The sequence below is a fragment of the Oncorhynchus clarkii genome, unplaced genomic scaffold, assembly GCF_045791955.1.
Source record: "Oncorhynchus clarkii lewisi isolate Uvic-CL-2024 unplaced genomic scaffold, UVic_Ocla_1.0 unplaced_contig_9755_pilon_pilon, whole genome shotgun sequence".
In the NCBI taxonomy this organism is placed as follows: domain Eukaryota; kingdom Metazoa; phylum Chordata; class Actinopteri; order Salmoniformes; family Salmonidae; genus Oncorhynchus; species Oncorhynchus clarkii.
The window spans coordinates 22,510-48,186 of record NW_027258751.1 but is presented as its reverse complement, the minus strand read 5'-3'; the positions used below and the strand labels follow the sequence as shown (position 1 = coordinate 48,186).

The window sequence follows — 25,677 nt, the reverse complement described above, 5'->3', positions numbered from 1 at the left end:
CACTCACATTTACACACACTTCTAATACAAGAGAGTATTAATTCTATTTATGCAGTACGCACATACCCATACTTACTGAAGGTCATTCTCTCTGAGCTGTAAAGACAGTAACTGGATGTGTTTGACTGACTGTTCTAAAATGACTCATCTGGCTCTGAAATATAGTGAATGTGTACTTGTGTGTTGATATTGTGTGTGTGTGTGTGTGTGTGTTTTGTTGTCTGTTCGATGTGGAATCTAGAATTGATTTCCTTAGAGAGTTTGAGTCTGTCAGACTGTAGTACAACGTCCTACATACACACACAGAGAACGAGAAACACACACACCAACATACACTTTTCAGTCCAGCATATTGCTTTCATCCCTTAATCCCAAACTGCTTAAGGAAGCCAAGGAGAGAAATCCCTTTACAATGTCTGAGCTCAGCATTGCTTGGCAACGGCTCACAGTCTAACTCAGAAATACCAACACATCTCACACATCGGATTGTGGTTTGTGGCAGACAAAATGGCCTGTTCCGGACTTCCAGAAGATTTTCCAGCTTCAATATGTAGCCTTTGAGTGTGTATTAGAGAGATGGAGACACAGAGAGAGATAGCAGCAGTATTTGTCCTCTGTGCTCCAGTTCACTCAGGGGTAACCATGGTCCATGGAACCACAACAAGCACTAAAGCCGTCTGGATCTTTTATTAACTAGTCTGGAGGGCACCATGACATCATTCAACACACTCAGAATTACAGCTCAAATACAAAGCCATGATTTTGGTTGATTATTCTGTGTGAAGGATGATAGATAAAGAGAGGAGGGTCGGGGGGAGAATGAACAACACTCATCTCTGATCAAGGATGCGTGTTTTCAATCCCCTTTTGTTTATTCTCAAGCGTTTATGAATCCATGCTTCTCCCAATTGGTTTTTCCTGACGTGCACGAGAAGCTGATAGGGACAGAGGGGGGAGAGGAGAGAGCAGCTAAAAGGATGAGGTAGAGGGGGGGGGGGGGGGGGGGGGGGTGATGAGGCTTTTGCTCTGATTGAAATAGACAGTGAGAGACCGTGAGATGGAACATCTGTTCGTAGGTTTCCACTGGCCTCCAGTGAAAAACAATGGTAAAATGAATGCACTGACCCTTTTTACCCTTTCCTCTTCCTTCTTCTTTTCCTCCCTCTCTCCCTCCTCTTTTCTTCACTGCTACCAGTCAGGGTGATCTGAAAACCATACTCTGTGTGTGTTTGTGGGGTGTTTGTGTGTTTGTGTTCATGTGAAATCCAAACTCAGTGACTCAGGACAGAACAGAATAGTCATTATAGAGACGGGAGCACAGACACTTGTCTTTGTCACATTTTGTGTGTGTGTGTCTTTGTGTGTGTGTGTGTGTGTGTGTGTGTGTGGCCTAGCCCACGTAGGCTGAGAGGAGCAGCTGTTTTGATTAGTTTTAGTACTGAGGGCTTCTCCAAACTCATAACACCACGCAAGACTGCAGTCTCACTGCTACAGGGCCCACCCAGTCTAGAGACCCACCACACTGCATGTTTCTCTCTCCGTATATGTGTGTGTGTGTGTCCATGGGTCTATCGATGTGTGTGTGTGCGTGTCTTTATCAATGTGTGTGTGTCTGTGTGTCAGAGTATTAAAAGCTGCAGGGTATTGGAGTTGGATCAGAGCCAGAGACTCAGGGATCTGCCAACATAGTGCCAAGAGACATGCAGTAATACACACACACACACACACACCCCTTCTCTCTCAGCCCTATCCCCTAAGTAACAAGCATCAACATTAGAGAACAGAGAGGTGGGTTTTAACAGACTACTGTATGTGTCACTGCTCCTGTATTATGCCATGTAATGACATCCTGTCCCCCTGTATGTATAGTAAGTATTCCTCTGTTCATCTCACAACTGGGACACTTTGTCAGGTGCTGACTGACACTGTGCTGTTTAGAGGAGAGGTTCCTAGGGATTGGACATAAATACCCCAAGTAAAGTGGTGTTAGAATACACAGTATCTCCCTGGCATGGTGCAGGTAGAATGGTGGGGCCTGTGGTGCAGGTGAATGGTGTTTGGCCTGTGGTGCAGGTGAAAATGGCAGGGCCCTTGGTGCAGGTTAAATGGTGGGGCCCGTGGTGCAGGTGAAATGGTGGGGCCTGTGGTGCAGGTGAATGGTGGGGCCTGTGGTGCAGGTGAAATGGTGGGGCCTGTGGTGCAGGTGAAATGGTGGGGCCTGTGGTGCAGGTAAAATGGTGGGGCCCGTGGTGCAGGTGAAATGGTGGTGCAGGTGAAATGGTGGTGCAGGTGAAATGGTGGTGCAGGTGAAATGGTGGTGCAGGTGAAATGGTGGTGCAGGTGAAATGGTGGGGCCTGTGGTGCAGGTAAAATGGTGGGGCCTGTGGTACAGGTGATATAGTGGGGCCTGTGGTGCAGGTAAAATGGTGGTGCAGGTGAAATGGTGTGGGATAAACATGTGATGTGAATGTGGAAGGTTCTACAAGCACTGTCTGTGAACTACTGATGCTCTGCAAATTCTTTAGAAAATGTGAACTCATCAATCTTATCTTCTGTTTTTTCCCAGGAGTTTGCCACTCTGACCAAGGAGCTGAACGTGTGTCGGGAACAGCTGCTGGAGAAAGAAGAGGAGATATCTGAACTGAAAGCTGAGAGGAACAACACCAGGGTAAGAGTGAGTGTGTGCGTTACTGAGTGTATAATATGTGTATAACATGTGTGATGTCTCTGCTCTAGCTTCTCTTGGAACATCTGGAGTGTCTGGTGTCTCGTCACGAGCGCAGTCTGAGGATGACCGTGGTGAAGAGACAAGCTCCTCCTCCCTCTGGGGTCTCCAGCGAGGTGGAGGTCCTCAAGGCCCTCAAGTCCCTGTTCGAACACCACAAAGCACTGGATGAGAAGGTATATATGTACCTTTATCTCACTGAAAACCGGGCTTTTATTCCAACCCAAACTAACACTGGTTGTGTCTTACAGGTGCGTGAGAGGCTTCGGGTGGCTCTTGAGAGAGTGACTACACTAGAGGGACAGTTATCAGCCACAACTCAGGAGGTGTGTGTGTGTTTGTGTGTGTGTGTCCTCACCTGCCATCTGCTGATGCCCTCAGTCTGCTAGCTTTTCTGAACGACCAACACGCAACCAAGGGACTGTCTTTTCTGTTCTCTCTCTCTCTCTCTCTCTCTCTCTCTCTCTCTCTCTCTCTCTCTCTCTCTCTCTCTCTGTTCTCCCTCGCCCGCTCTCTTCCTCTCTTAAGCACACACACAGATCCAAGGCACACTCTCTTTCTGTTAAAATGTCTCTTACTTGTTCATTCAAATAATTTGTTCCCTCTATCTTTCTCTCTCTCCCTTTCTCCTGTCCTCATCTGTTCAACAAGAAACCATTACAAAGGCAAATTAAACTAAACATTCAGTACAAGCTGTGCTGTGCACAGGAAAACCCAAATGGGATCCAAAATAACAACTTGTTAGGTTCATTTTTTGGTACTGTGTACTATATGTGTGTGTTGCACCTTTCACCCACTGTCTCCCCAACTCACTGGAGCATAGAATAGAATAGAACAGAATAGAATAGAACAGAATAGAACAGAATAGAATAGAATAGAATAGAATAGAATAGAACAGAATAGAACAGAATAGAACAGAACAGAATAGAATAGAACAGAACAGAATAGAATATAACAGAATATAATATAACAGAATAGAACAGAATAGAATAGAATAGAACAGAATAGAATAGAACAGAATAGAATAGAATAGAATAGATCAGAATAGAATAGAACAGAATAGAACAGAATAGAATAGAACAGAATAGAATATAATAGAATAGATCAGGATAGAATAGAACAGAATAGAACAGAATAGAACAGAATAGAATATAATAGAATAGATCAGAATAGAATAGATCAGAATAGAATAGAACAGAATGTAACAGAATATAATAGAACAGAATAGAATAGAACAGAATAGAATAGAACAGAATATAATAGAATATAATAGAACAGAATAGAATAGAATAGAACAGAATAGAATAGAACAGAATAGAATAGAACAGAATAGAATAGAATAGATCAGAATAGAATAGTACAGAATAGAATAGAATAGAATAGAATAGAACAGAATAGAACAGAACAGAACAGAACAGAACAGAATAGAATAGAATAGAACAGAATAGAATAGAATACAACAGAATACAACATAATAGAACAGAACAGAATAGAACAGAACAGAATAGAACAGAAATGCAGTTTTCACAAACTGTTCGAGATAAGAATTTTAATGGCCACAATATCGCCAGGAAAACACATTGTATTTTCTCTCAGATTATTATAGAAGCAGTACTAAAAGAGTAAGGCAGTTTAGAGCAACGTTTAGAGAAACGTTCATTGCCCATTCCACAGAGTTCTCTGAATATTCCTGAAGTGTGTACCTGGTGCTGTGATGTTCCTGTGTGAAGTGATGGGATGGGGAGTCTTGGGCCTGCAGCATCCAGGAACATCTGTCTCAACTGGGGACAGTCACAGCCTGTTAGAACTCTGGAACTGGGATCAGCACTTCCATTGGTGCTGCTGTAGGAAGCTGTAGAATAGATACACATAGAGATATGGAAGGACAGGTAGATAGAGGAGGCAGAGCCATCTCACTCCCACACATTCTGAGGGACCAGAGGGCCTCACCAGGACAACAATATCACATCTAATCATCTCAGCTCAGAGGTGTGTGTGTGTGTGTGTGTGTGTGTGTGTGTGTGTGTGTACTTGTTTTCCTACCTTGTCAGGACCCCAATGTCTTAACAATTCACCCAAATGTCCTGACAAGGTAGGAAAACATTTTTTTTTTAAATGGAAAAGTCAGAACTGTTCAAATTCTATTTTATGTGTGTTTGTGTGTGTGTGTGTGTGTGTGTGTGTGTGTGTGTGTGTGTGTGTGTGTGAGTCCCTGAAGAGCAACGTGATGCAGCTTTGGATTTCCTCCTTCATTCTGGCCTAAAGACAAAACACCTACCAGCACTCAAACACAAGCTAGTGTAGACAAACCTGCATCCAGAATCAGTTAGATGCCTGCTACTCCGCCTTTGACCTAGAGGTGACCCTCTGTGTGTGTGTGTGTGTGTGTGTGTGTGTGTGTGTGTGTGTGTGTGTGTGTGTGTGTGTGTGTGTGTGTGTGTGTGTGTGTGTGTGTGTGTGTGTGTCTGCAGCTGATCATTGTGAGGCAGAGGAAGGAGGGAGAATCTTTGGACAGGAATGATGCTACCAAACCCACCTGGAAGGTCTGTTTGTCTGTCTCCCTCCTCTCTCTGTCTGTTTGTCTGTCTCTCTCCTCTCTCTGTCTGTTTGTCTGTCTCCCTCCTCGCTCTGTCTGTTTGTCTGTCTCCCTCCTCTCTCTGTCTGTTTGTATGTCTCTTTCCTCTCTCTGTCTGTAGGTCTGTCTCCCTCCTCTCTCTGTCTGTAGGTCTGTCTCCCTCCTCTCTCTGTCTGTTTGTCTGTCTCCCTCCTCTCTCTGTCTGTTTGTCTGTCTCCCTCCTCTCTCTGTCTGTTTGTCTGTCTCCCTCCTCTCTCTGTCTGTTTGTCTGTCTCCCTCCTCTCTCTGTCTGTCTATCTGTCTCCCTCCTCTCTCTGTCTGTTTGTCTGTCTCCCTCCTCTCTCTGTCTGTTTGTCTGTCTCTCTCCTCTCTCTGTCTGTTTGTCTGTCTCCCTCCTCTCTCTGTCTGTTTGTCTGTCTCCCTCCTCTCTCTGTCTGTTTGTCTGTCTCCCTCCTCTCTCTGTCTGTTTGTCTGTCTCCCTCCTCTCTCTGTCTGTTTGTCTGTCTCCCTCCTCTCTCTGTCTGTTTGTCTGTCTCCCTCCTCTCTCTGTCTGTTTGTCTGTCTCCCTCATCTTTCTGTCTGTTTGTCTGTCTCCCTCCTCTCTCTGTCTGTTTATCTTTCTCCCTCCTCTCTCTGTCTGTTTGTCTGTCTCCCTCCTCTCTCTGTCTGTCTGTCTCCCTCCTCTCTCTTTCTGTTTGTCTGTCTCCCTCCTCTCTCTGTCTGTCTGTCTCCCTCCTCTCTCTGTCTGTTTGTCTGTCTCCCTCATCTCTCTGTCTGTTTGTCTGTCTCCCTCCTCTCTCTGTCTGTTTATCTTTCTCCCTCCTCTCTCTGTGTGTCTGTCTGTCTCCCTCCTCTCTCTGTGTTTGTCTGTCTCTCCTCTCTCTGTCTGTTTGTCTGTCTCCCTCCTCTCTCTGTCTGTTTGTCTGTCTCCCTCATCTCTCTGTCTGTTTGTCTGTCTCCCTCCTCTCTCTGTCTGTCTGTCTCCCTCCTCTCTCTGTGTTTGTCTGTCTCTCCTCTCTCTGTCTGTTTGTCTGTCTCCCTCCTCTCTCTGTCTGTTTGTCTGTCTCCCTCATCTCTCTGTCTGTTTGTCTGTCTCCCTCCTCTCTCTGTCTGTTTATCTTTCTCCCTCCTCTCTCTGTCTGTTTGTCTATCTCCCTCCTCTCTCTGTCTGTCTGTCTCCCTCCTCTCTCTTTCTGTTTGTCTGTCTCCCTCCTCTCTCTGTCTGTCTGTCTCCCTCCTCTCTCTGTCTGTTTGTCTGTCTCCCTCATCTCTCTGTCTGTTTGTCTGTCTCCCTCCTCTCTCTGTCTGTTTATCTTTCTCCCTCCTCTCTCTGTCTGTTTGTCTGTCTCCCTCCTCTCTCTGTCTGTCTGTCTCCCTCCTCTCTCTTTCTGTTTGTCTGTCTCCCTCCTCTCTCTGTCTGTCTGTCTCCCTCCTCTCTCTGTCTGTTTGTCTGTCTCCCTCCTCTCTCTGTCTGTTTGTCTGTCTCCCTCCTCTCTCTTTCTGTTTGTCTGTCTCCCTCCTCTCTCTGTCTGTCTGTCTCCCTCCTCTCTCTGTCTGTCTGTCTCCCTCCTCTCTCTTTCTGTTTGTCTGTCTCCCTCCTCTCTCTGTCTGTTTGTCTCCCTCCTCTCTCTGTCTGTTTGTCTGTCTCCCTCCTCTCTCTGTCTGTCTGTCTCCCTCCTCTCTCTTTCTGTTTGTCTGTCTCCCTCCTCTCTCTGTCTGTTTGTCTGTCTCCCTCCTCTCTCTGTCTGTTTGTCTGTCTCCCTCATATCTCTGTCTGTTTGTCTCCCTCCTCTCTCTGTCTGTCTGTCTCCCTCCTCTCTCTGTCTGTTTGTCTGTCTCCCTCCTCTATCTGTCTGTTTGTCTCCCTCCTCTCTCTGTCTGTCTGTATCCCTCCTCTCTCTTTCTGTTTGTCTGTCTCCCTCCTCTCTCTGTCTGTCTGTCTCCCTCCTCTCTCTGTCTGTTTGTCTGTCTCCCTCCTCTCTCTGTCTGTCTGTCTCCCTCCTCTCTCTGTCTGTTTGTCCTTCTCCCTCCTCTCTCTGTCTGTCTGTCTCCCTCCTCTCTCTTTCTGTTTGTCTGTCTCCCTCCTCTCTCTGTCTGTTTGTCTCCCTCCTCTCTATGTCTGTTTGTCTGTCTCCCTCCTCTCTCTGTCTGTCTGTCTCCCTCCTCTCTCTGTCTGTTTGTCTGTCTCCCTCCTCTCTCTGTCTGTTTGTCTCCCTCCTCTCTCTGTCTGTTTGTCTGTCTCCCTCATCTCTCTGTCTGTTTGTCTGTCTCCCTCCTCTATCTGTCTGTTTGTCTCCCTCCTCTCTATGTCTGTCTGTCTGTCTCCCTCCTCTCTCTGTCTGTTTGTCTGTCTCCCTCCTCTCTCTGTCTGTTTGTCTCCCTCTTCTCTCTGTCTGTTTGTCTGTCTCCCTCCTCTCTCTGTCTGTTTGTCTGTCTCCCTCCTCTATCTGTCTGTTTGTCTCCCTCTTCTCTCTGTCTGTTTGTCTGTCTCCCTCCTCTCTCTGTCTGTTTGTCTCCCTCCTCTCTCTGTCTGTTTGTCTGTCTCCCTCATCTCTCTGTCTGTTTGTCTGTCTCCCTCCTCTCTCTGTCTGTCTGTCTCCCTCCTCTCTCTGTCTGTTTGTCTGTCTCCCTCCTCTATCTGTCTGTTTGTCTCCCTCCTCTCTCTGTCTGTCTGTCTGTCTCCCTCCTCTCTCTGTCTGTTTGTCTGTCTCCCTCTTCTCTCTGTCTTTGTTTGTCTGTCTCCCTCCTCTCTCTGTCTGTTTGTCTGTCTCCCTCCTCTCTCTGTCTGTTTGTCTCCCTCCTCTCTCTGTCTGTTTGTCTGTCTCCCTCCTCTCTCTGTCTTTGTCTGTCTCCCTCCTCTCTCTGTCTGTCTGTCTGTCTCCCTCATCTCTCTGTCTGTTTGTCTGTCTCCCTCCTCTCTCTGTCTGTGTGTCTGTCTCCCTCCTCTCTCTGTTTGTCTGTCTCCCTCCTCTCTCTTTCTGTTTGTCTGTCTCCCTCATCTCTCTGTCTGTTTGTCTGTCTCCCTCCTCTCTCTGTCTGTTTGTCTGTCTCCCTCCTCTCTCTGTCTGTTTGTCTGTCTCCCTCCTCTCTCTTTCTGTTTGTCTGTCTCCCTCCTCTCTCTGTCTGTCTGTCTCCCTCCTCTCTCTGTCTGTCTGTCTCCCTCCTCTCTCTTTCTGTTTGTCTGTCTCCCTCCTCTCTCTCTGTTTGTCTCCCTCCTCTCTCTGTCTGCTTGTCTGTCTCCCTCCCCTATCTGTCTGTCTGTTCTCTCTCTCTCGCTCTCTCTCTCTCTCACACACACACACACACACACACACACACACACACATTGCTGATGAGTTAGGCTAAATGCAGAATCTACTCTGTGGTTTAAAGCTCTTTTGCCATTGTGATGATTGCAATGCAGTTGAGCCCTACTGTATTACCAAAGAGCCCCGTCTTCTCTCCCTCTCCTAGTATTATTCTCTGAAATGAGCACGTGTTATGTAACAATGTCTGTTTCTGTCCATGGGGAATAATGAAGCTTTATGTAATTAAACATGGAGGACAGTTTGTGCCTGGTCAGAAATCCCACAAGAGGGTCAGATGACCTAATACTCTGGACAGAGGATTTATTGAGCATTAGAAACATGGTTGGAAGTTTACCTGGGATGTATGGGTTCTGTTATAATGCTTTAGAATCATAATAAGAGAGAGAGAGACAGAGAGAGATTTGTCCAGATTCCCCTACTTCACAGCACCACACTGCTCCAGAGAGAGAGATTTGTCCAGATTCCCCTACTTCACAGCGCCACACTGCCCCAGAGAGAGAGAGAGATTTGTCCAGATTCCCCTACTTCACAGTGCCACACTGCCCCAGAGAGAGAGAGATTTGTCCAGATTCCCCTACTTCACAGCGCCACACTGCCCCAGAGAGAGAGAGAGAGATTTGTCCAGATTCCCCTACTTCACAGCGCCACACTGCCCCAGAGAGAGAGAGAGAGAGAGAGAGAGAGAGATTTCTCCAGATTCCCCTACTTCACAGCACCATACTGCCCCAGAGAGAGAGAGAGATTTCTCCAGATTCCCCTACTTCACAGCGCCACACTGCCCCAGAGAGTGAGAGAGAGAGAGAGATTTGTCCAGATTCCCCTACTTCACAGCGCCACACTGCCCCAGAGAGAGAGAGATTTGTCCAGATTCCCCTACTTCACAGCGCCACACTGCCCCAGAGAGAGAGAGAGAGATCTGTCCAGATTCCCCTACTTCACAGCGCCACACTGCCCCAGAGAGAGAGAGAGAGAGAGAGAGATTTGTCCAGATTCCCCTACTTCACAGCGCCACACTGCCCCAGAGAGAGAGACAGAGAGAGATTTGTTCAGATTCCCCTACTTCACAGTGCCACACTGCCCCAGAGAGAGAGAGAGACAGAGAGAGATTTGTTCAGATTCCCCTACTTCACAGCGCCACACTGCCCCAGAGAGAGAGACAGAGAGAGATTTGTCCAGATTCCCCTATTTCATAGCGCCACACTGCCCCAGAGAGTGAGAGAGAGAGATTTGTCCAGGTTCCCCTACTTCACACTGCCCCAGAGAGAGAGAGAGAGAGATTTGTCCAGATTCCCCTACTTCACAGCGCCACACTGCCCCAGAGAGAGAGAGAGATTTGTCCAGATTCCCCTACTTCACAGCGCCACACTGCCCCAGAGAGAGAGAGATTTGTCCAGATTCCCCTACTTCACAGTGCCACACTGCCCCAGAGAGAGAAAGATAGATTTGTCCAGATTCCCCTACTTCACAGCGCCACACTGCCCCAGAGAGAGAGAGAGAGAGAGATTTGTCCAGATTCCTCTACTTCACAGAGCCACACTGCCCCAGAGAGAGAGAGAGATTTATCCAGATTCCCCTACTTCACAGCGCCACACTGCCCCAGAGAGAGAGAGAGAGAGAGATTTGTCCAGATTCCCCTACTTCACAGCGCCACACTACCCCAGAGAGAGAGAGAGAGATGTGTCCAGATTCCCCTACTTCACAGTGCCACACTGCCCCAGAGAGAGAGAGATTTCTCCAGATTCCCCTACTTCACAGCGCCACACTGCCCCAGAGAGAGAGAGAGATTTGTCCAGATTCCCCTACTTCACAGCGCCACACTGCCCCAGAGAGAGAGAGAGAGAGATGTGTCCAGATTCCCCTACTTCACAGCGCCACACTGCCCCAGAGAGAGAGAGAGATTTGTCCAGATTCCCCTACTTCACAGCGCCACAGTGCACCAGAGAGAGAGAGAGATTTGTCCAGATTCCCCTACTTCACAGCGCCACACTGCCCCAGAGAGAGAGAGAGATTTGTCCAGGTTCCCCTACTTCACAGCGCCACACTGTCCCAGAGAGAGAGAGAGAGATTTGTCCAGATTCCCCTACTTCACAGCGCCACACTGCCCCAGAGAGAGAGAGAGAGAGAGAGATTTGTCCAGATTCCCCTACTTCACAGCGCCACACTGCCCCAGAGAGAGAGAGAGATTTGTCCAGATTCCCCTACTTCACAGCGCCACACTGCCCCAGAGAGAGAGAGAGAGAGAGAGATTTGTCCAGATTCCCCTACTTCACAGCGCCACACTGCCCCAGAGAGAGAGAGAGATTTGTCCAGATTCCCCTACTTCACAGCGCCACACTGCCCCAGAGAGAGAGACAGAGAGAGATTTGTTCAGATTCCCCTACTTCACAGCGCCACACTGCCCCAGAGAGAGAGAGAGATTTTTCCAGATTCCCCTACTTCACAGCGCCACACTGCCCCAGAGAGAGAGAGAGATTTGTCCAGATTCCCCTACTTCACTGCGCCACACTGCCCCAGAGAGTGAGAGAGATTTGTCCAAATTCCCCTACTTCACAGCGCCACACTGCCCCAGAGAGAGAGAGAGAGAGAGAGAGAGAGAGAGATTTGTCCAGATTCCCCTACTTCACAGCGCCACACTGCCCCAGAGAGTGAGAGAGATTTGTCCAAATTCCCCTACTTCACAGCGACACACTGCCCCAGAGACCTGTCAACTCACTGTAGTCTAACCCCCACCCAGCCACACACGCTTCCCCTCACCACAGCCCTTACCTCCTTCCTAACCCTTAGATTAATACCTACCGACAGACTGGCAGCTCCTGGAATGATTTAAATAGACCTTGCCTAACACACCCTAGGACAGGGTTTCCCAAACTCGGTCCTGGGGCCCCCCCTGGCTGCACGCTTTGGTTTTTGCCTTAGTACTTCACAGCTAATTCAAATAATCAACTCATCATCAAGCTTTGATAATTGGAATCAGCTGTGTAGTGTTAGGGCAAAAACCAAAACGTGCACCCCTTGGGGTCAGAGAACCGAGTGTGGGAAATGCGGCCCTAGGAACTGTACAGGAAGGGGCAGAGATCTATGATATGAATGAGAAAAATCTAATAATTGGAGTCTGAGTGGCAACATGTGGGTCTGTGTGTGCATATGAAGAAAGATGAATAGGAGAGAGGGAGGGAGGTCCTGATAGTAGGGCTGCCCGCTGCCCTGCCTGTCTCAATGTGTCTCCCTGAAGGTTCATTAACACCACTTAATTCATTTTACTTTGGGGTGAGAGAGAAACGTCAAAACAACATCTCACCACACAAACACACACACACATCACACAAACACATCAGACAAACACACAAACACGCCACACAAATGGTGCCTTTCTGAGTCACTAAGACCTCAAACATTAGCAGAAGATACGCTCTTCAAGTGTAAACAGCATCATCATGACAACATGCAACCTCCCCTTACTCTAGCTATCTCTCTCTCTCTGAAAAAACAAGTGTGTGTGTGTGTGTGTGTGTGTGTGTGTGTGTGTGTGTGTATGACCCTTCAGAGGCTACCTAACGGTTCCATAGACGCCCATGACGATGGCAGCAGGTCAGTGGAGCTGCAGGAGCTTCTGGATCGGACCAATCATGAGCTGGCTCAGAGCCGTGAGCGTTCGGGCACGCTCAGTACACGAGTGGCAGAGCTGGAGGCGGAGCTAGCCAACACTCGCCGAGACCTGAGTCGCAGCGAGGAGCTGTCAGTCAAACAACAGAGGGAACAGAGAGAGGTGAGCGTAATTGAGGAGAGAGGAGAAGAGAAGGGGGAATCGATATGTCTCATTCATAAACATAAACACTGTTGATTGTATAGAACTCGCCAGTGTCCACATGAATAGGCAAATCAAACTTCACATGTGCCGAATACAACAAGTGTAGACCTTACTGGGAAATGCTGACTTACAAGAGTATATTTATCAAATAAACTAAAGTAAAAATAATAAAAAGTAACACAATAAAATAACAGTAACGGGGCTATATACAGGGGGTACCGTTACTGAGTCAATCGGCAAGGTTCTATGTTATGTTTCCTAGTATGAACACACACACTGTATTTTCTCTCTTACTGTATGCCTGTTGTAGGGGCTGGCGCAGAGGGAGGATATGGAGGAGCGGATTACAACGTTAGAGAAACGTTACCTGGCCGCTCAGAGGGAAACCACACACATCCACGACCTCAACGACAAACTGGAGAACGAACTGGTTACCAAGGACTCTCTGCACCGACAGGTAACACACACATACATGCTGAATAAGTCCCCATCGACTGTGCATGGGAACGACACATACGAACACATACACATCTCGGGGAGGCTGGAGGGGGTCATTACTGGTTCACATAAAGAGGAGACGGGGTGAGGTAGGGGACTCACACACAGAGGGGGGCGAATGATGGTTCGTCAACCGTTCAGTTGAGGGTGAAGTTCAGTTGAACTCCACTTGAAGCCAGAGAATGTGAGGGTGACACAGAGTATCCATTACTACCTCAAAGACATCATCAGGGACAGGCCTCTAAGGTTCCATCTATCACACACACGCACACACACACACACACACCCACACACGCACACACACACGCACGCACGCGCACACACACACACACGCACACGTTGACTCCAATGCTTCCCACAGTTGTGTATATCATGGAAAGAGCAGGTGTTCCTGATGTTTGTACACTCAGTGTAGATGGAGCAAATACTGCTTTTGTAACCACTGATAATAAAAATACAACATTTTAAGTTATGACATTGAGTCCAAACATCTCAAATATGTATGTGATCATCTCTCTCTTTCTCTCCACCTCTCTCGCTCCCTCCCTCTCTATCTATCTCCCTCCCCCTCTCTCTACCTCTCTCTCTCCCTCCTTCTCTATCTCCCTCTATCCACTTCCCTCTCTCCCTCCCTCTCTATCTCTCTCCCTCCCCTCTCTCTACCTCTCTCTCTCCCTCCTTCTCTATCTCTCTCCCTCCCCCCTCTCCACCTCTCTCTCTCCCTCCCTCTCTCCCTCTCCACCTCTCTCTCTCTCTCCCTCTCTCTCTCCCTCCCTCTCCACCTCTCTCTCTCCCTCCCCCCTCTCCCTCCCTCTCTATCTCTCCCCCTCTCTCTCTCCCTCCCTCCCCCTCTCTCTCCCTCTCTCTCTCCCTCTCTCTCTCCCTCCCTCCCTCTCTATCTCTCTCCCTCCCCACTCTCCACCTCTCTCTCCCTCCCCCTCTCTCTCCCTCCCTCTCTATCTCTCCCCCTCTCTCTCTCCCTCCCTCCCCCTCTCTCTCCCTCTCTCTCTCCCTCTCTCTCTCCCTCCCTCCCTCTCTATCTCTCTCCCTCCCCACTCTCCACCTCTCTCTCCCTCCCCCTCTCTCTCCCTCCCTCTCTATCTCTCTCCCTCTCTCTCTCCCTCCACCTCTGTCAGAGTGAGGAGAAGGTGCGTCAGCTGCAGGAGTTGTTAGAGTTGGCAGAGCAGAGGCTGGCTCAGACCATGAGGAAGGCTGAGACACTACCAGAGGTGGAGGCAGAGTTGGCACAGAGGGTGGCAGCCCTCACCAAGGTAACAACACACACAGTCACAGTCCTAAACATACAGAGGCTGGATGTCAATCGAACCCACCATAGCAAACTTGATGCACGTACATTTGTTATTCTGACAACAGATGGGTATCTAGCTGTAAGGGGAAGGTATCTGGTAATAGTTGTAGGATTTCACAGTAACCAAAACAATCACTGTTTTTTGACCATGTGAAAAAGAGCTCGGTGTGTAAATACTGGAATGCAGGTTTGATTGAGTTGGGTCCTGTGACTCCCCCTGCAGGCCGAGGAGCGACATGGCAACGTTGAGGAGCGACTCAGACAGCTGGAGTCACAACTGGAGGAGAAGAACCAGGAACTGAGCAGGGTGTGTGTGTGTGTGTGTGTGTGTGTGTGTGTGTGTGTGTGTGTGTGTGTGTGTGTGTGTGTGTGTGTGTGTGTGTGTGTGTGTGTGTGTGTGTGTGTGTGTGTGTGCGTGTGTGTGCGCATGCGCGCGTGCATGTAGTCTTGCCTTGCAGGCTTTCTCTGACCTCTCTCTGAGTGCAGCGTAGGCCGACGCTTCACATTAGCCTGGCCCCTTGACTTGGTCTCTTCATGTTCACACAAACACACACACACACACACACACACTCACACACACACACACACACACACAGACACACACAGACACACCCTGAGATCCTCATATACACTATATATACAAAAGTATGTGGACACCCCTTCAAATTAGTGGATTTGGCTATTTCAGCCACACCCGTTGCTGAAAGGTGTATAAAATCGAGCACTCAGCCATGCAATCTACATAGACAAACAGTGGCAGTAGCAGTGGCGATTTTAGCATGTAAATCTTGGTGGCGCAAACCCCGCGATTTATTTAAATTTTATTTAACTAGGCCGTCATTGAAAATAAGAATTTGTTCTTAACTGACTTGACTGGTTAAATAAAGGTAAAATAAAAAAAATAAAAATTAAAGGCCCCACTGGACTGAGGAGCGCCTCTGGACTGAGGGGCAGCTCCGGACTGAGGGGCAGCTCCGGACTGAGGGGCAGCTCCGGACTGAGGGGCAGCTCCGGACTGAGAGGCAGCTCCGGACTGAGGGGCAGCTCCGGACTGAGAGGCAGCTCCGGACTGAGGGGCAGCTCCGGACTGATTGACGGCTCTGGCAGCTCCTGGCTGGCTGACGGCTCTGGCAGCTCCTGGCTGACTGGCAGCTCCTGGCTGACAGGCGGCTCTGGCTGCTCCTGGCTGACTGGCGGCTCTGGCAGCTCCTGGCTGACTGACGGCTCTGGCAGATCCTGGCTGACTGACGGCTCTGGCAGCTCCTGGCTGACTGATGGCTCAGGACAGACGGGAGACTCTGGCAGCTCAGGACAGACGGGAGACTCTGGCGGCTCAGGACAGACGAGAGACTCTGGTGGCGCTGGGCAGGAGGAAGGCTCTGGCAGCGCTGGACAGGCGGGAGCACCTGTAGGGATGAGACGGAGAGACAGCCTGGTGCGGGGGGCTGCCACCGGAGGGCTGGTACTTGGAGGTGGCACCGGATAGACTGGACCGTGAAGGCGAACTGGAGATCTTGAGCACCGAGCCTGCCCAACCTTACCTGGTTGAATGCTCCACGTAGCCAGGCTAGTGCGGCGAGGTGGAATAGGCCGCACTGGGCTGTGCTGGCGTACCGGGGACACCATGCGTAAGGCTGGTGCCATGTATGCCGGCCCGAGGAGACGCACTGGAGCCCAGATGCGTAGAGCCGGCTTCATGGCACCTGGCTCGATGCCCACTCTAGCCCGGCCGATATGAGGAGCTGGAATGTACCGCACTGGGCTATGCACACGTACCGGGGACACAGTGCGCTCCACCGCATAACACGATGCCCGGTTCCTCTCTCTCTCCGATAAGCGCAGGAAGTTGGCGCAGGTCTCCTACCTGGCTTCGCCACACTCCCTGTGTGCCTCCCCGAAGACATTTTTGGGGCTGCCTCTCGGGCTTTCAGCCATGCTGCCGTTCTGCCTCCTCATACCGGCGCCTCTCTGCTTTCGCTGCCTCCAGCTCTGCTTTGGGGCGGCGATATTCCCCTGGCTGTGCCCAGGGTCCTTCACCGTCCAGAATCTCCATGAGTCCTGCGTTCTCCATGAGTCCTGCTGCTGCTGGCCGTTACCACGCTGCTTGGTCCATTGTTGGTGGGTTATTCTGTCACGATCGTCGTAGTGAGGAGACCAAAGCGCAGCGTGGTGTGAATACATACTTTTAATGAATAACGAAAAAACACGAAGTACACTAAACAAACAAACAAAATATCAAACGAACGTGACGCTATATATAAACAGTGCAGACACAGGCAACTAGACATAGACATAGAATGCCCCCTCATATCACACCCTGACCATTCAAAACATAGAAACAAACAACGCAAATAATGGTCAGAGTGTGACAGTCAGCACAAGAACTGTTCACCAGGAGCTTCATAAAAGGGGTTTCCATGGCCGAGCAGCCACACACAAGCCTAAGATCACCATGCGCAATGCCAAGCATCGGCTGGAGTGGTGTAAAGCTCGCCGCCATTGGTCTCTGGAGCAGTGGAAATACGTTCTCTGGAGTGATGAATCACGCTTCATTATCTGGCAGTCCGACAGATGAATCTGGGTTTGGCGGATGCCAGGAGACCACTACCTGGCCCATGCATAGTGCCAACTGTAAAGTTTGGTGGAGGAGGAATAATGGTCTGCTATTTTTCCAGTGAAGGGAAATCTTAACGCTACAGCATACAATGACATTCTAGACGATTCTGTGCTTCCAACTTTATGGCAACAGTTTGGGGAAAGCCCTTTCCTGTTTCAGCATGACAATGCCCCCGTGCACAAAGCGAGGTCCATACAGAAATGGTTTGTCAAGATCGGTGTAGAAGAACTTGACTGACCTGCACAGAGCCATGGCCTCAACCACATCAAACACCTTTGGGTTGAATTGGAACGTCGACTGCGAGCCAGGCCTAATCGCTCAACATCAGTACCCAACCTCACGAATGCTCTTGTGGCTAAATGGAAGCAAGCCCCCACATCTAGTGGAAAGCCTTCCCAAAAGAGTGGAAGCTGTTATAGCAGCAAAGGGGGGACAACTCCATATTTAGAGTATCACACACTCACTATGCCTTTTGCTTTATAAATATGAGCCGAATACACACGTTTCCTGCTGTAGCCTGTTACCCCACAGAGCTCTGACTATATATATTTACAATTGGAATAATTCACACGTCTAGATTCTATCTCTGCATGTGAGCTCATGAGTATAGTTAAAGTAGCTCTATGAGGAACCAGCTGTGAATGTGTGTGTGTGGTTGAGGTATGATGTCAAGGTAGTGTTTCCTCTGACTGCAGAATACAATGTTGTCAAATCAAGTCCTTTCTCTCTCATTCTGTTTTCTAGTGCTGTTCTCATGGAGTGTATGGAGTACTTCTGTATGTGGGTGACAAAAGTCATGAACTTTTCATCCTCTCTCTCTTTTTCACTCCCTTTCTGTCTCTCCGTCCCTCTCTCAGGCACGTCAGAGAGAGAAGATGAATGAAGAACACAACAAGCGTTTGTCTGACACAGTAGACCGTCTGCTCACTGAGTCTAACGAGAGACTGCAGCTTCACCTTAAAGAACGCATGGCAGCACTGGAGGACAAGGCATGACACGCAACACACACACACACACACACACACACACACGCAACACACACACACACACGCGCGCAACACACACACACAAATACGACGTACTCAGGCCTCTATAAACTAGTGATTCCCAAACTATAGCTGAACAGTGATGTCTTATCCTCTTCCTGTTTGTTCCAGAACTCCCTGATTCAGGATCTGGAGAACTCCCAGAAACAGCTGGAGGAGTTCCACCACACCAGGGTGAGTCAGGCCTGGACACACAACACATGAACAACACAACACACATCCCTCTATGCATCCAACGTTCTATTCATTGAAACTTTTCACACACAAACTTTATGGAGAGCCACATGTATTGGATGAGAGTTAAACTGTTACAAATATTGTGATTGGACATTGATGTTGTTCAATCCCACAATGCCTTCATTCGTCAGGAGCGTCTGATTGGTGAGATTGAGAAGCTGCGGAATGAGATCGACCACTTGAAACGCCGGAGTGGAGTGTTTGGAGATGGATCACACCCACGGTACACAGACATACACACACAAACACACACACTATACACACACACACACTAGTCCCACACTTGCCCCATACTAGCACCCTATACTGACCAGGTTTTCTCTGTGTGTGTGTGTGTGTGTGTGTGTGTGTGTGTGTGTGTGTGTGTGTGTGTGTGTGTGTGTGTGTGTGTGTGTGTATAGGTCTCACATGGGCAGTGCCAGTGACCTGCGTTTCTCAGTGGTAGAAGGGCAGGATGGGCACTACAGCTCTGCTGTCATCAGACGGGCACAGAAGGGCCGCCTGGCAGCGCTACGCAACGAACCCAACAAGGTAACCACATACTCACAAACACACACGTACACCACACACCCACCACACACACACACCACACGCACACACCTGTGCCAAACTTGGTACCCTCCCCTCGGCCTGTGTGTCCAATTCCTGTGCCCATTCCAAGCTATGTCATGAAACACCACATATCCTGTCTTCCTCTCCACATATGCCCCCTCTCCTCCCCTTTGTTAGTGTCTCCTCTCTTCCTCCTCTCTTCCCCTCCTCTCCCTCATGGCTGATGGCCCTGATGAGGGCAGTAATATGGCTGATGGTTGTTAAGCTTAACACACTGCATTTGTCCCTCATTACATACAGCTCTCACCTAACCAATGCTTCTCTCTCTGACCCCTGCTACCTTGGACGTACGTATGTGTTATGTAAGTGGTATGTCTTTATCAACATGTGTGTTTCTAAAGTGTTTAAGTATATGAGGTGTGAGTGTGGATTTGTTTGGGTATCTGAGCAGACTGTGTGTAATCTGATGTGTGTAATGTGTAACTGTCGTACAGGTGTATGCCGTGTGTAACGTGTGTGTGTGCATCTATCGTAATGGTGTGTGCGGTGTCTAACAGTGTGTGTGTGTGTGTGTGTATTTACCATACAGGTGTGTGCGGTGTTTGAGCAGGAATACTCATCTCTACGTGGCAGTGTCAGTCACCTCCTGGGCAGTGATGTGGAGGCTGAGTCAGACCTAGATGATGATGTTAGCTCCGTCCTCCTGTCACCCAGCGGCCAATCAGATGCACAGACTCTGGCTCTGATGTTGCAGGAGCAGCTGGATGCCATCAACGAGGAGATCAGGTAGGAGAACACACCAACGCAGACAACTATCGCAATATCCACTATCTCCCTCCCTACCTTCCACCATAATATCTCCAGCATTTTCCAGAATCTGAAGCCTTGGCTTCTTTCTTTCCTGAGGGTTGTGTTACTCCTAGGCAGAGCGATGTGCAAGTTCTTTCCCCCATTTTTGATGCACCATTTTTCTTTAACTCACTCACCCAGGGAACATGCGTTATACTGCTGGTTATTATGTGTGTATGATGTAGTTGCTATGTGTGTATGATGTAGTTATTGTGTGTATGATGTAGTTATTATGTGTGTATGATGTAGTTATTATGTGTGTAAGATGTAGTTATTGTGTCTCATCCCACTGTACTCTCTGGTGTTCAGGATGATCCAGGTGGAGAGGGAGTCTGCTGACCTTAGGGCAGATGAGATAGAGTCTCGTGTGAACAGTGGTAGCATGGACGGACTCAACGTTACACTCCGCCCCCGAACCATGCCCAGCTCAGCCACTGCCCAGTCCCTGGCTTCCTCCTCGTCCCCTCCCACCAGCGGACGCTCTACCCCCAAACACAACACCCACAACGCCAGCCACCAGCTGGGAATCATGACCCTGGTGAGACGCAGACATGCACTTAACCATCAGAGAGGACTGACTTGAAAACATATTTGGATGGATGTACTCACACACAATGTTTACAGTGTGAAACAAAAAGTCACTCAACTGCTGCTTATTCATTCTCTCTTCGGTAACCCCAGTAACTGGTTTTGATTGTATGTCTAACAACTGGTTGCCTCTAACTATGTGTTGGTGTGTCTGTGCCTCCCTCCTGTCTTTAACAGCCTAGCGACTTAAGGAAACACCGTAGAAAAATAGCAGTAAGTCAGTTTTCTCTTTATCTACACAACTAAGAGAGGCAGTACAGCTCCCAGATATGGAGAGTTACTGAAATGAACAAAGTTTTCAAGGTTGCGATTGGAAAGACAGGATCCTTCCCGCTGGACAAGGTGTTGTCACAGCCTCTCTGAGAAAGCTCCTATTTGAAGCCTCCTGACAGATAAAGGTGGCTTCACTCTTTCTCACCTCTCTCTCTCCCTCCAGTCTCCAGTGGAAGCTCGTGAGGACAAGGCTACTATCAAGTGTGAGACGTCTCCCCCCTCCTCTCCCCGCAGTCTGAGACTGGAGACCAACTTCGCCCAGCTCACTGGCAGTCTGGAGGACGGACGAGGGTACACACACACACACACACACACACACACACACACACACACACACACACACACACACACACACACACATACATACAACCCCCCTCCCCCACATACACACACATTCTTTCAATCCCACTTATACTTTGTGTCTCTCTCTCTCTCTCCCTCGCTCACTCTCTCTCTCTTTCTCTCTCTCTCTCTACAGGGGTAAAGCGAAGAAGGGCATCAAGTCATCTATAGGTCGTCTGTTTGGGAAGAGCAAGGAGAAGGGCAGGATGGAGGGAGGAGGGACACTGGGGAGGGAGGGACACCCTCTGCCTGCCCTGATGCCGGGAGGTAACTCAGCTGGACCTGTAATCTCTGTCTTCTGTAGGCTACTGTATGTACAGGTATGTGTGAGTGATGCTATGTCTGTTGTGTTGTGTGTCTCAGTAGACTTTGAGATGAGCATCGGAGACACCATGACTCTGGGCAAGCTGGGCACGCAGGCAGAGAGAGACCGCAGGATGAAGAAGAAGTAAGACCTTTACCTACCACTCACACACACACACACACACACACTCTCTTTCTCTTTCTGTCTAAATGCAAGGTCAATTGGTGGTGTCTCTGTCAGTTGAATTGTGAATACATTTTGGAAGCTGTGAAACCCTGGCCTCGCTCTGTTCCGTAGTAGAATAAAACATTCATGTGCTCCAGAGGCCATGCCAACATTAGTTGTTTACTCTCCTCTCTCTTTCTCTCTCTCTCACTCTCTCTTTCTCTCCGTTTCTATCTCTCCCCTGTCTCTGTGTCAGACATGAGCTGCTAGAGGAGGCCAGGAGGAGAGGACTGCCCTTCGCTCAGTGGGATGGACCAACTGTGGTCTCCTGGCTAGAGGTATAACCTCTAACTCCTGACCCCTAACCTCCACCACAACCTTACCCTATCCCTAGCCTCCAGATTCCCCTAAACCCTACTGTACCTTAACCTTGCCCTACCATATAATCACCTGGAGTGTTATACTGTGTGTGATTATGATGTTGACGGTGGTGGTGATGATGAAGATGATGCTCTCTCTCACCAATGTAGTTGTGGGTGGGGATGCCCGCCTGGTACGTGGCAGCGTGTCGTGCCAACGTGAAGAGCGGTGCCATCATGTCGGCCCTGTCGGACACAGAGATCCAGAGGGAGATTGGCATCAGTAACCCCCTGCACCGCCTCAAACTGAGACTGGCCATCCAGGAGATGGTGTCCCTCACCAGCCCCTCTGCCCCGCTCACCTCTAGAACGGTACAAACACACACACACACACACACAGCCTCTTTGTACCGCTCATGGTACATACACACACACTGCCCATCACCTGTCACTTCACTGACCCTGTAATGATAGTGCTTTTGGAGTTGACAGTACTCTTCACTCTGTCCACTGTGCTGCATGGGGTGGAGCGGGAAACCTACTCTCTCAACAGTGTGCCAGATACTGCCTGCCCGACACACTCCCTCTCACTACAGACACTGTATGCGTGTGTGCGTGCTATTCTTTGTTGTCTGTCTGTAATTGTGTGTGCGTGCTCGTGCGTGCTCTCCCTCTCTGCACAGTCCTCCGGAAATGTGTGGTTAACCCATGAAGAGATGGAGAACCTGGCTTCCTCCACTAAAGCGGTCAGTGCCATCTGTGTGACCCCCTCCCCACCACACACACACCACACACATCACACACCCACACACACTCTGCCCCGCTGTGCTACACATATGCCTGCTTCTGCAAACGCTCATCCCCAGCCTCCTACAACTACAACGCATACTGCCTCCTTGTTTGTGCCTGGGTTAGCATGTCTTTGGTGCACCATATTAGGCTCTGTTGTTTTGATGGGTTATTGTGTGTAGATTTATGCTGGTTGTCTGTTAGGTTGTGTTGGGTGTGTTGTGATGAATTATGTCTCAGCATTCTGGTGTTAAAGTTGATCCATCTCTCCATATGGCTTTCCTGGGTTCAGTACCTGGTCGGTTACATTGGTGCATGGGACTCAGATCACTCAAAAAATGTCAATCAAATTTTATTTGTCAACAGGTGTAGAGCTTACAGTGAAATGCTTACTTATAAGCCCTTAACCAACAATGCTGTTTTAAGAAAATATCTAAAAGAAAGTAAGGGAAAAGAATAACAAATAATTCAAGAGCAGCAGTAAATAACAATAGTGGTGCTATATACAGGGGGTACCGGTACAGAGTCAATGTGTCAATGTGCGGAGGCACCAGTGTCGAGGTAATTGAGGTAATTATGTTGCCATACCAGGCAGAGATGCAACCGATCAGGATGCTCTCGATGGTGCAGCTGTAAAACCTTTTCAGGATCTGAGGACCCATGCCAAATCTTTTCAGTCTCTTGAGGGGGAATAGGTTTTGTTGTGTCCTCTTCACAACTGTCTTGGTATGCTTGGACCATGTTAGTTTGTTGGTGATGTCGACGCCAAGGAACTTGACGCTCTCAAACCTGCTCCGCTGCAGCCCTGTCGATGAGAATGGGGGCGTGCTCGGGCCTCCTTTTCCTGTGGTCCACAATCATCTCCTTTGTCTTGATCATGTTGAGGGAGAGGTTGTTGTCCTTGCACCACATGGTCAGGTCTCTGACCTCCCTATAGGCTGTCTCATCATTGTCAGTGATCAGGCCTACCACTGTTGCGTCATCTGCAATCTTAATGATGTTGGAGTCGTGCCTGGCCATGCAGTCATGAATGAACATGGAGTACAGGAGGGGACTGAGCAAGCACCCCTGGGGGGCCTCCGTGTTGAGGATCAGCGTGGTGGATGTGTTGTTACCTACTCTCACCACCTGGGGGCAGCCCATCAGGAAGTCCAGGATCCAGTTGCAGAGGGAAGTGTTTAGTCCCAGGGTCCTTAGCTTAGTGATGAGCTTTGAGAGCACTATGATGTTGAACGCTGAGCTGTAGTCAATGAATAGCATTCTCACGTAGGTGTTCCTTCTGTGGGAAAGGGCAGTGTGGAGTGCAATAGAGATGGCGTCATCTGTGGATCTGTGTTGGGGCGGTGTGCAAATTGGAGTGGATCTACGGTTTCTGGGATAATGGTGTTGATGAGCGCCATGACCAGCCTTTCAAAGCATTTCATGACTACAGACGTGAGTGCTACGGGTTAGTAGTCTTTTAGGCAGGTTACCTTAGTGTTCGTGGGCACAGGGACTATGGTGGTCTGCTTGAAACATGTTGGTATTACAGACTCAGACAGGAAGAGGTTAAAAATGTCAGTGAAGACACTTGCCAGTTGGTCAGCGCATGCTCGCACTACACGTCCTGGTAATCTGCCTGGTCCTGCGGCCTTGTGAACGTCGACCTGTTTAAAGGTCTTACTCACATCGGTTGCGAAGAGCGTGATCACACAGTCGGTACAGCTGATGCTCTCATGCATGTTTCAGTATTACTTGCCTCGATGCGAGCATAGAAGTTATTTAGCTTGTCTGGTAGGCTCTTGCCACTGGGAAGCTCTCGGCTGTGCTTCACTTTGTAGTCTGTAATAGTTTGCAAGCCCTGCCACATCCGACGAGCATCGGAGCCGGTGTAGTATGATTCGATCTTAGCCCTGTATTGAGGCTTTGCCTGTTTGATAGTGTGTCGGAGGGCATAGCAGGATTTCTTAATAGCTTCCTGATTAGAGTACCGCTCCTTGAAAGCTGCAGCTCTACCATTTAGCTCAGTGTGAATGTTGCCTGTAATCCATGGCTTCTGGTTGGGGTATGTACGTACAGTCACTGTGGGGACGACGTCCTCGATGAACTTATTGATAAAGCCAGTGACTGATGTGGTGTATTCCTCAATGTCATCGGAAGAATCCCGGAACATATTCCAGTCTGTGATAGCTAAACAGTCCTGTAGTTTAGTATCTGCTTCATCTGACCACTTTTTTATAGACCGAGTCACTGGTCACTGGTGCTTCCTACTTTAATTTTTGCTTGTAAGAAGGAATCAGGAGGAGAGAGTTGTGGTCAGAGTTGCCAAATGGAGGGCGAGGGAGAGATTTGTAGAGCTCAGTGTGTGATTAGCATTAGCTAACTGTGTGCATGCGTCTAACCCAATCTGTCCTGTCTCTGCCACGCTGTCAATCACTCAGGAGAATGAGGAGGGCAGCTGGGCTCAGGTGAGCACTCCTCCCACTAACACCTGTCGTTGTTATCACAACAATTACCTGAGCCAGGGGGGTAGTCACCATGTCACAGAGAGCACAGTCTCAGACCACACACACACACACACACACACACATACACACATACACACACGCCTACCCTTTTGGTTAATCCACGTACACAGATGAACCTCTCAATTGTATCTAATCTCAGCCAAACATACTCACTAACTGTGTCCCTCCTGACACACAGACTCTGGCATACGGGGATATGAACCATGAGTGGATCGGTAATGAGTGGCTGCCCAGCCTGGGTCTGCCTCAGTACCGCTCCTACTTCATGGAGTGTCTGGTGGACGCCCGCATGCTGGACCACCTCACCAAGAAAGACCTCCGCACACACCTCAAGATGGTTGACAGCTTCCACAGGTCAGTCACCATGGTAACCAGCCAGCCACCACGGCAAGAGCAACCGTTCTTTGGAGCTGCCATGCTACACTTTCAATATCAATATAGGAAAAATAGGCATAAAAGTGATGACATATGTATTCAATTTGTGCAGTCAACAATGACATTTAACCCATAAAAATGTGGGAATACAAAATTCACAAATAATATTGTGTGTATCAGGGCCAGTCTGCAGTATGGGATTATGTGCTTGAAGAGACTGAATTACGACAGGAAAGACCTGGACCGTCGTAGAGAGGAGAGCATGCACGACATGAAAGGTAAACATCCATACTCATAGACAGGATCTCTCATTCTAAATATCATCATGTGAGATCCTGTCTCAGTGGTCTGCAGACACAGCACATTTACATTTTAGTCATTTAGCAGACACTCTTATCCAGAGCGACTTACAGTAGTGAGTTCATACATTTTCATACTGGTCCCCCAGGGA

At 49.0% G+C, this 25,677-nt stretch overlaps 1 protein-coding gene across 1 annotated transcript in view; it reads left to right on the top strand.

Annotated features, from left to right (window-relative positions):
• The first annotated feature begins 2,131 nt into the window (after positions 1-2,131).
• LOC139398494 (liprin-alpha-2-like) overlaps positions 2,132-25,677 on the top strand; it is a 30,138-nt gene continuing 6,592 nt past the window's right edge. Inside the window, exons 1-25 of the mRNA XM_071144443.1 lie at positions 2,132-2,203; positions 2,567-2,668; positions 2,737-2,901; positions 2,977-3,051; positions 5,197-5,268; positions 12,153-12,374; positions 12,727-12,873; positions 14,051-14,185; positions 14,447-14,530; positions 17,698-17,829; positions 17,998-18,060; positions 18,255-18,346; positions 18,525-18,654; positions 19,265-19,461; positions 19,834-20,062; positions 20,290-20,325; positions 20,549-20,676; positions 20,864-20,994; positions 21,091-21,175; positions 21,453-21,534; positions 21,727-21,927; positions 22,239-22,301; positions 24,765-24,791; positions 25,030-25,205; positions 25,407-25,504. Coding sequence (XP_071000544.1) covers positions 2,132-2,203; positions 2,567-2,668; positions 2,737-2,901; positions 2,977-3,051; positions 5,197-5,268; positions 12,153-12,374; positions 12,727-12,873; positions 14,051-14,185; positions 14,447-14,530; positions 17,698-17,829; positions 17,998-18,060; positions 18,255-18,346; positions 18,525-18,654; positions 19,265-19,461; positions 19,834-20,062; positions 20,290-20,325; positions 20,549-20,676; positions 20,864-20,994; positions 21,091-21,175; positions 21,453-21,534; positions 21,727-21,927; positions 22,239-22,301; positions 24,765-24,791; positions 25,030-25,205; positions 25,407-25,504 — 2,944 coding nt within the window. The remainder of the gene's footprint in view (positions 2,204-2,566; positions 2,669-2,736; positions 2,902-2,976; positions 3,052-5,196; positions 5,269-12,152; positions 12,375-12,726; positions 12,874-14,050; positions 14,186-14,446; positions 14,531-17,697; positions 17,830-17,997; positions 18,061-18,254; positions 18,347-18,524; positions 18,655-19,264; positions 19,462-19,833; positions 20,063-20,289; positions 20,326-20,548; positions 20,677-20,863; positions 20,995-21,090; positions 21,176-21,452; positions 21,535-21,726; positions 21,928-22,238; positions 22,302-24,764; positions 24,792-25,029; positions 25,206-25,406; positions 25,505-25,677) is intronic.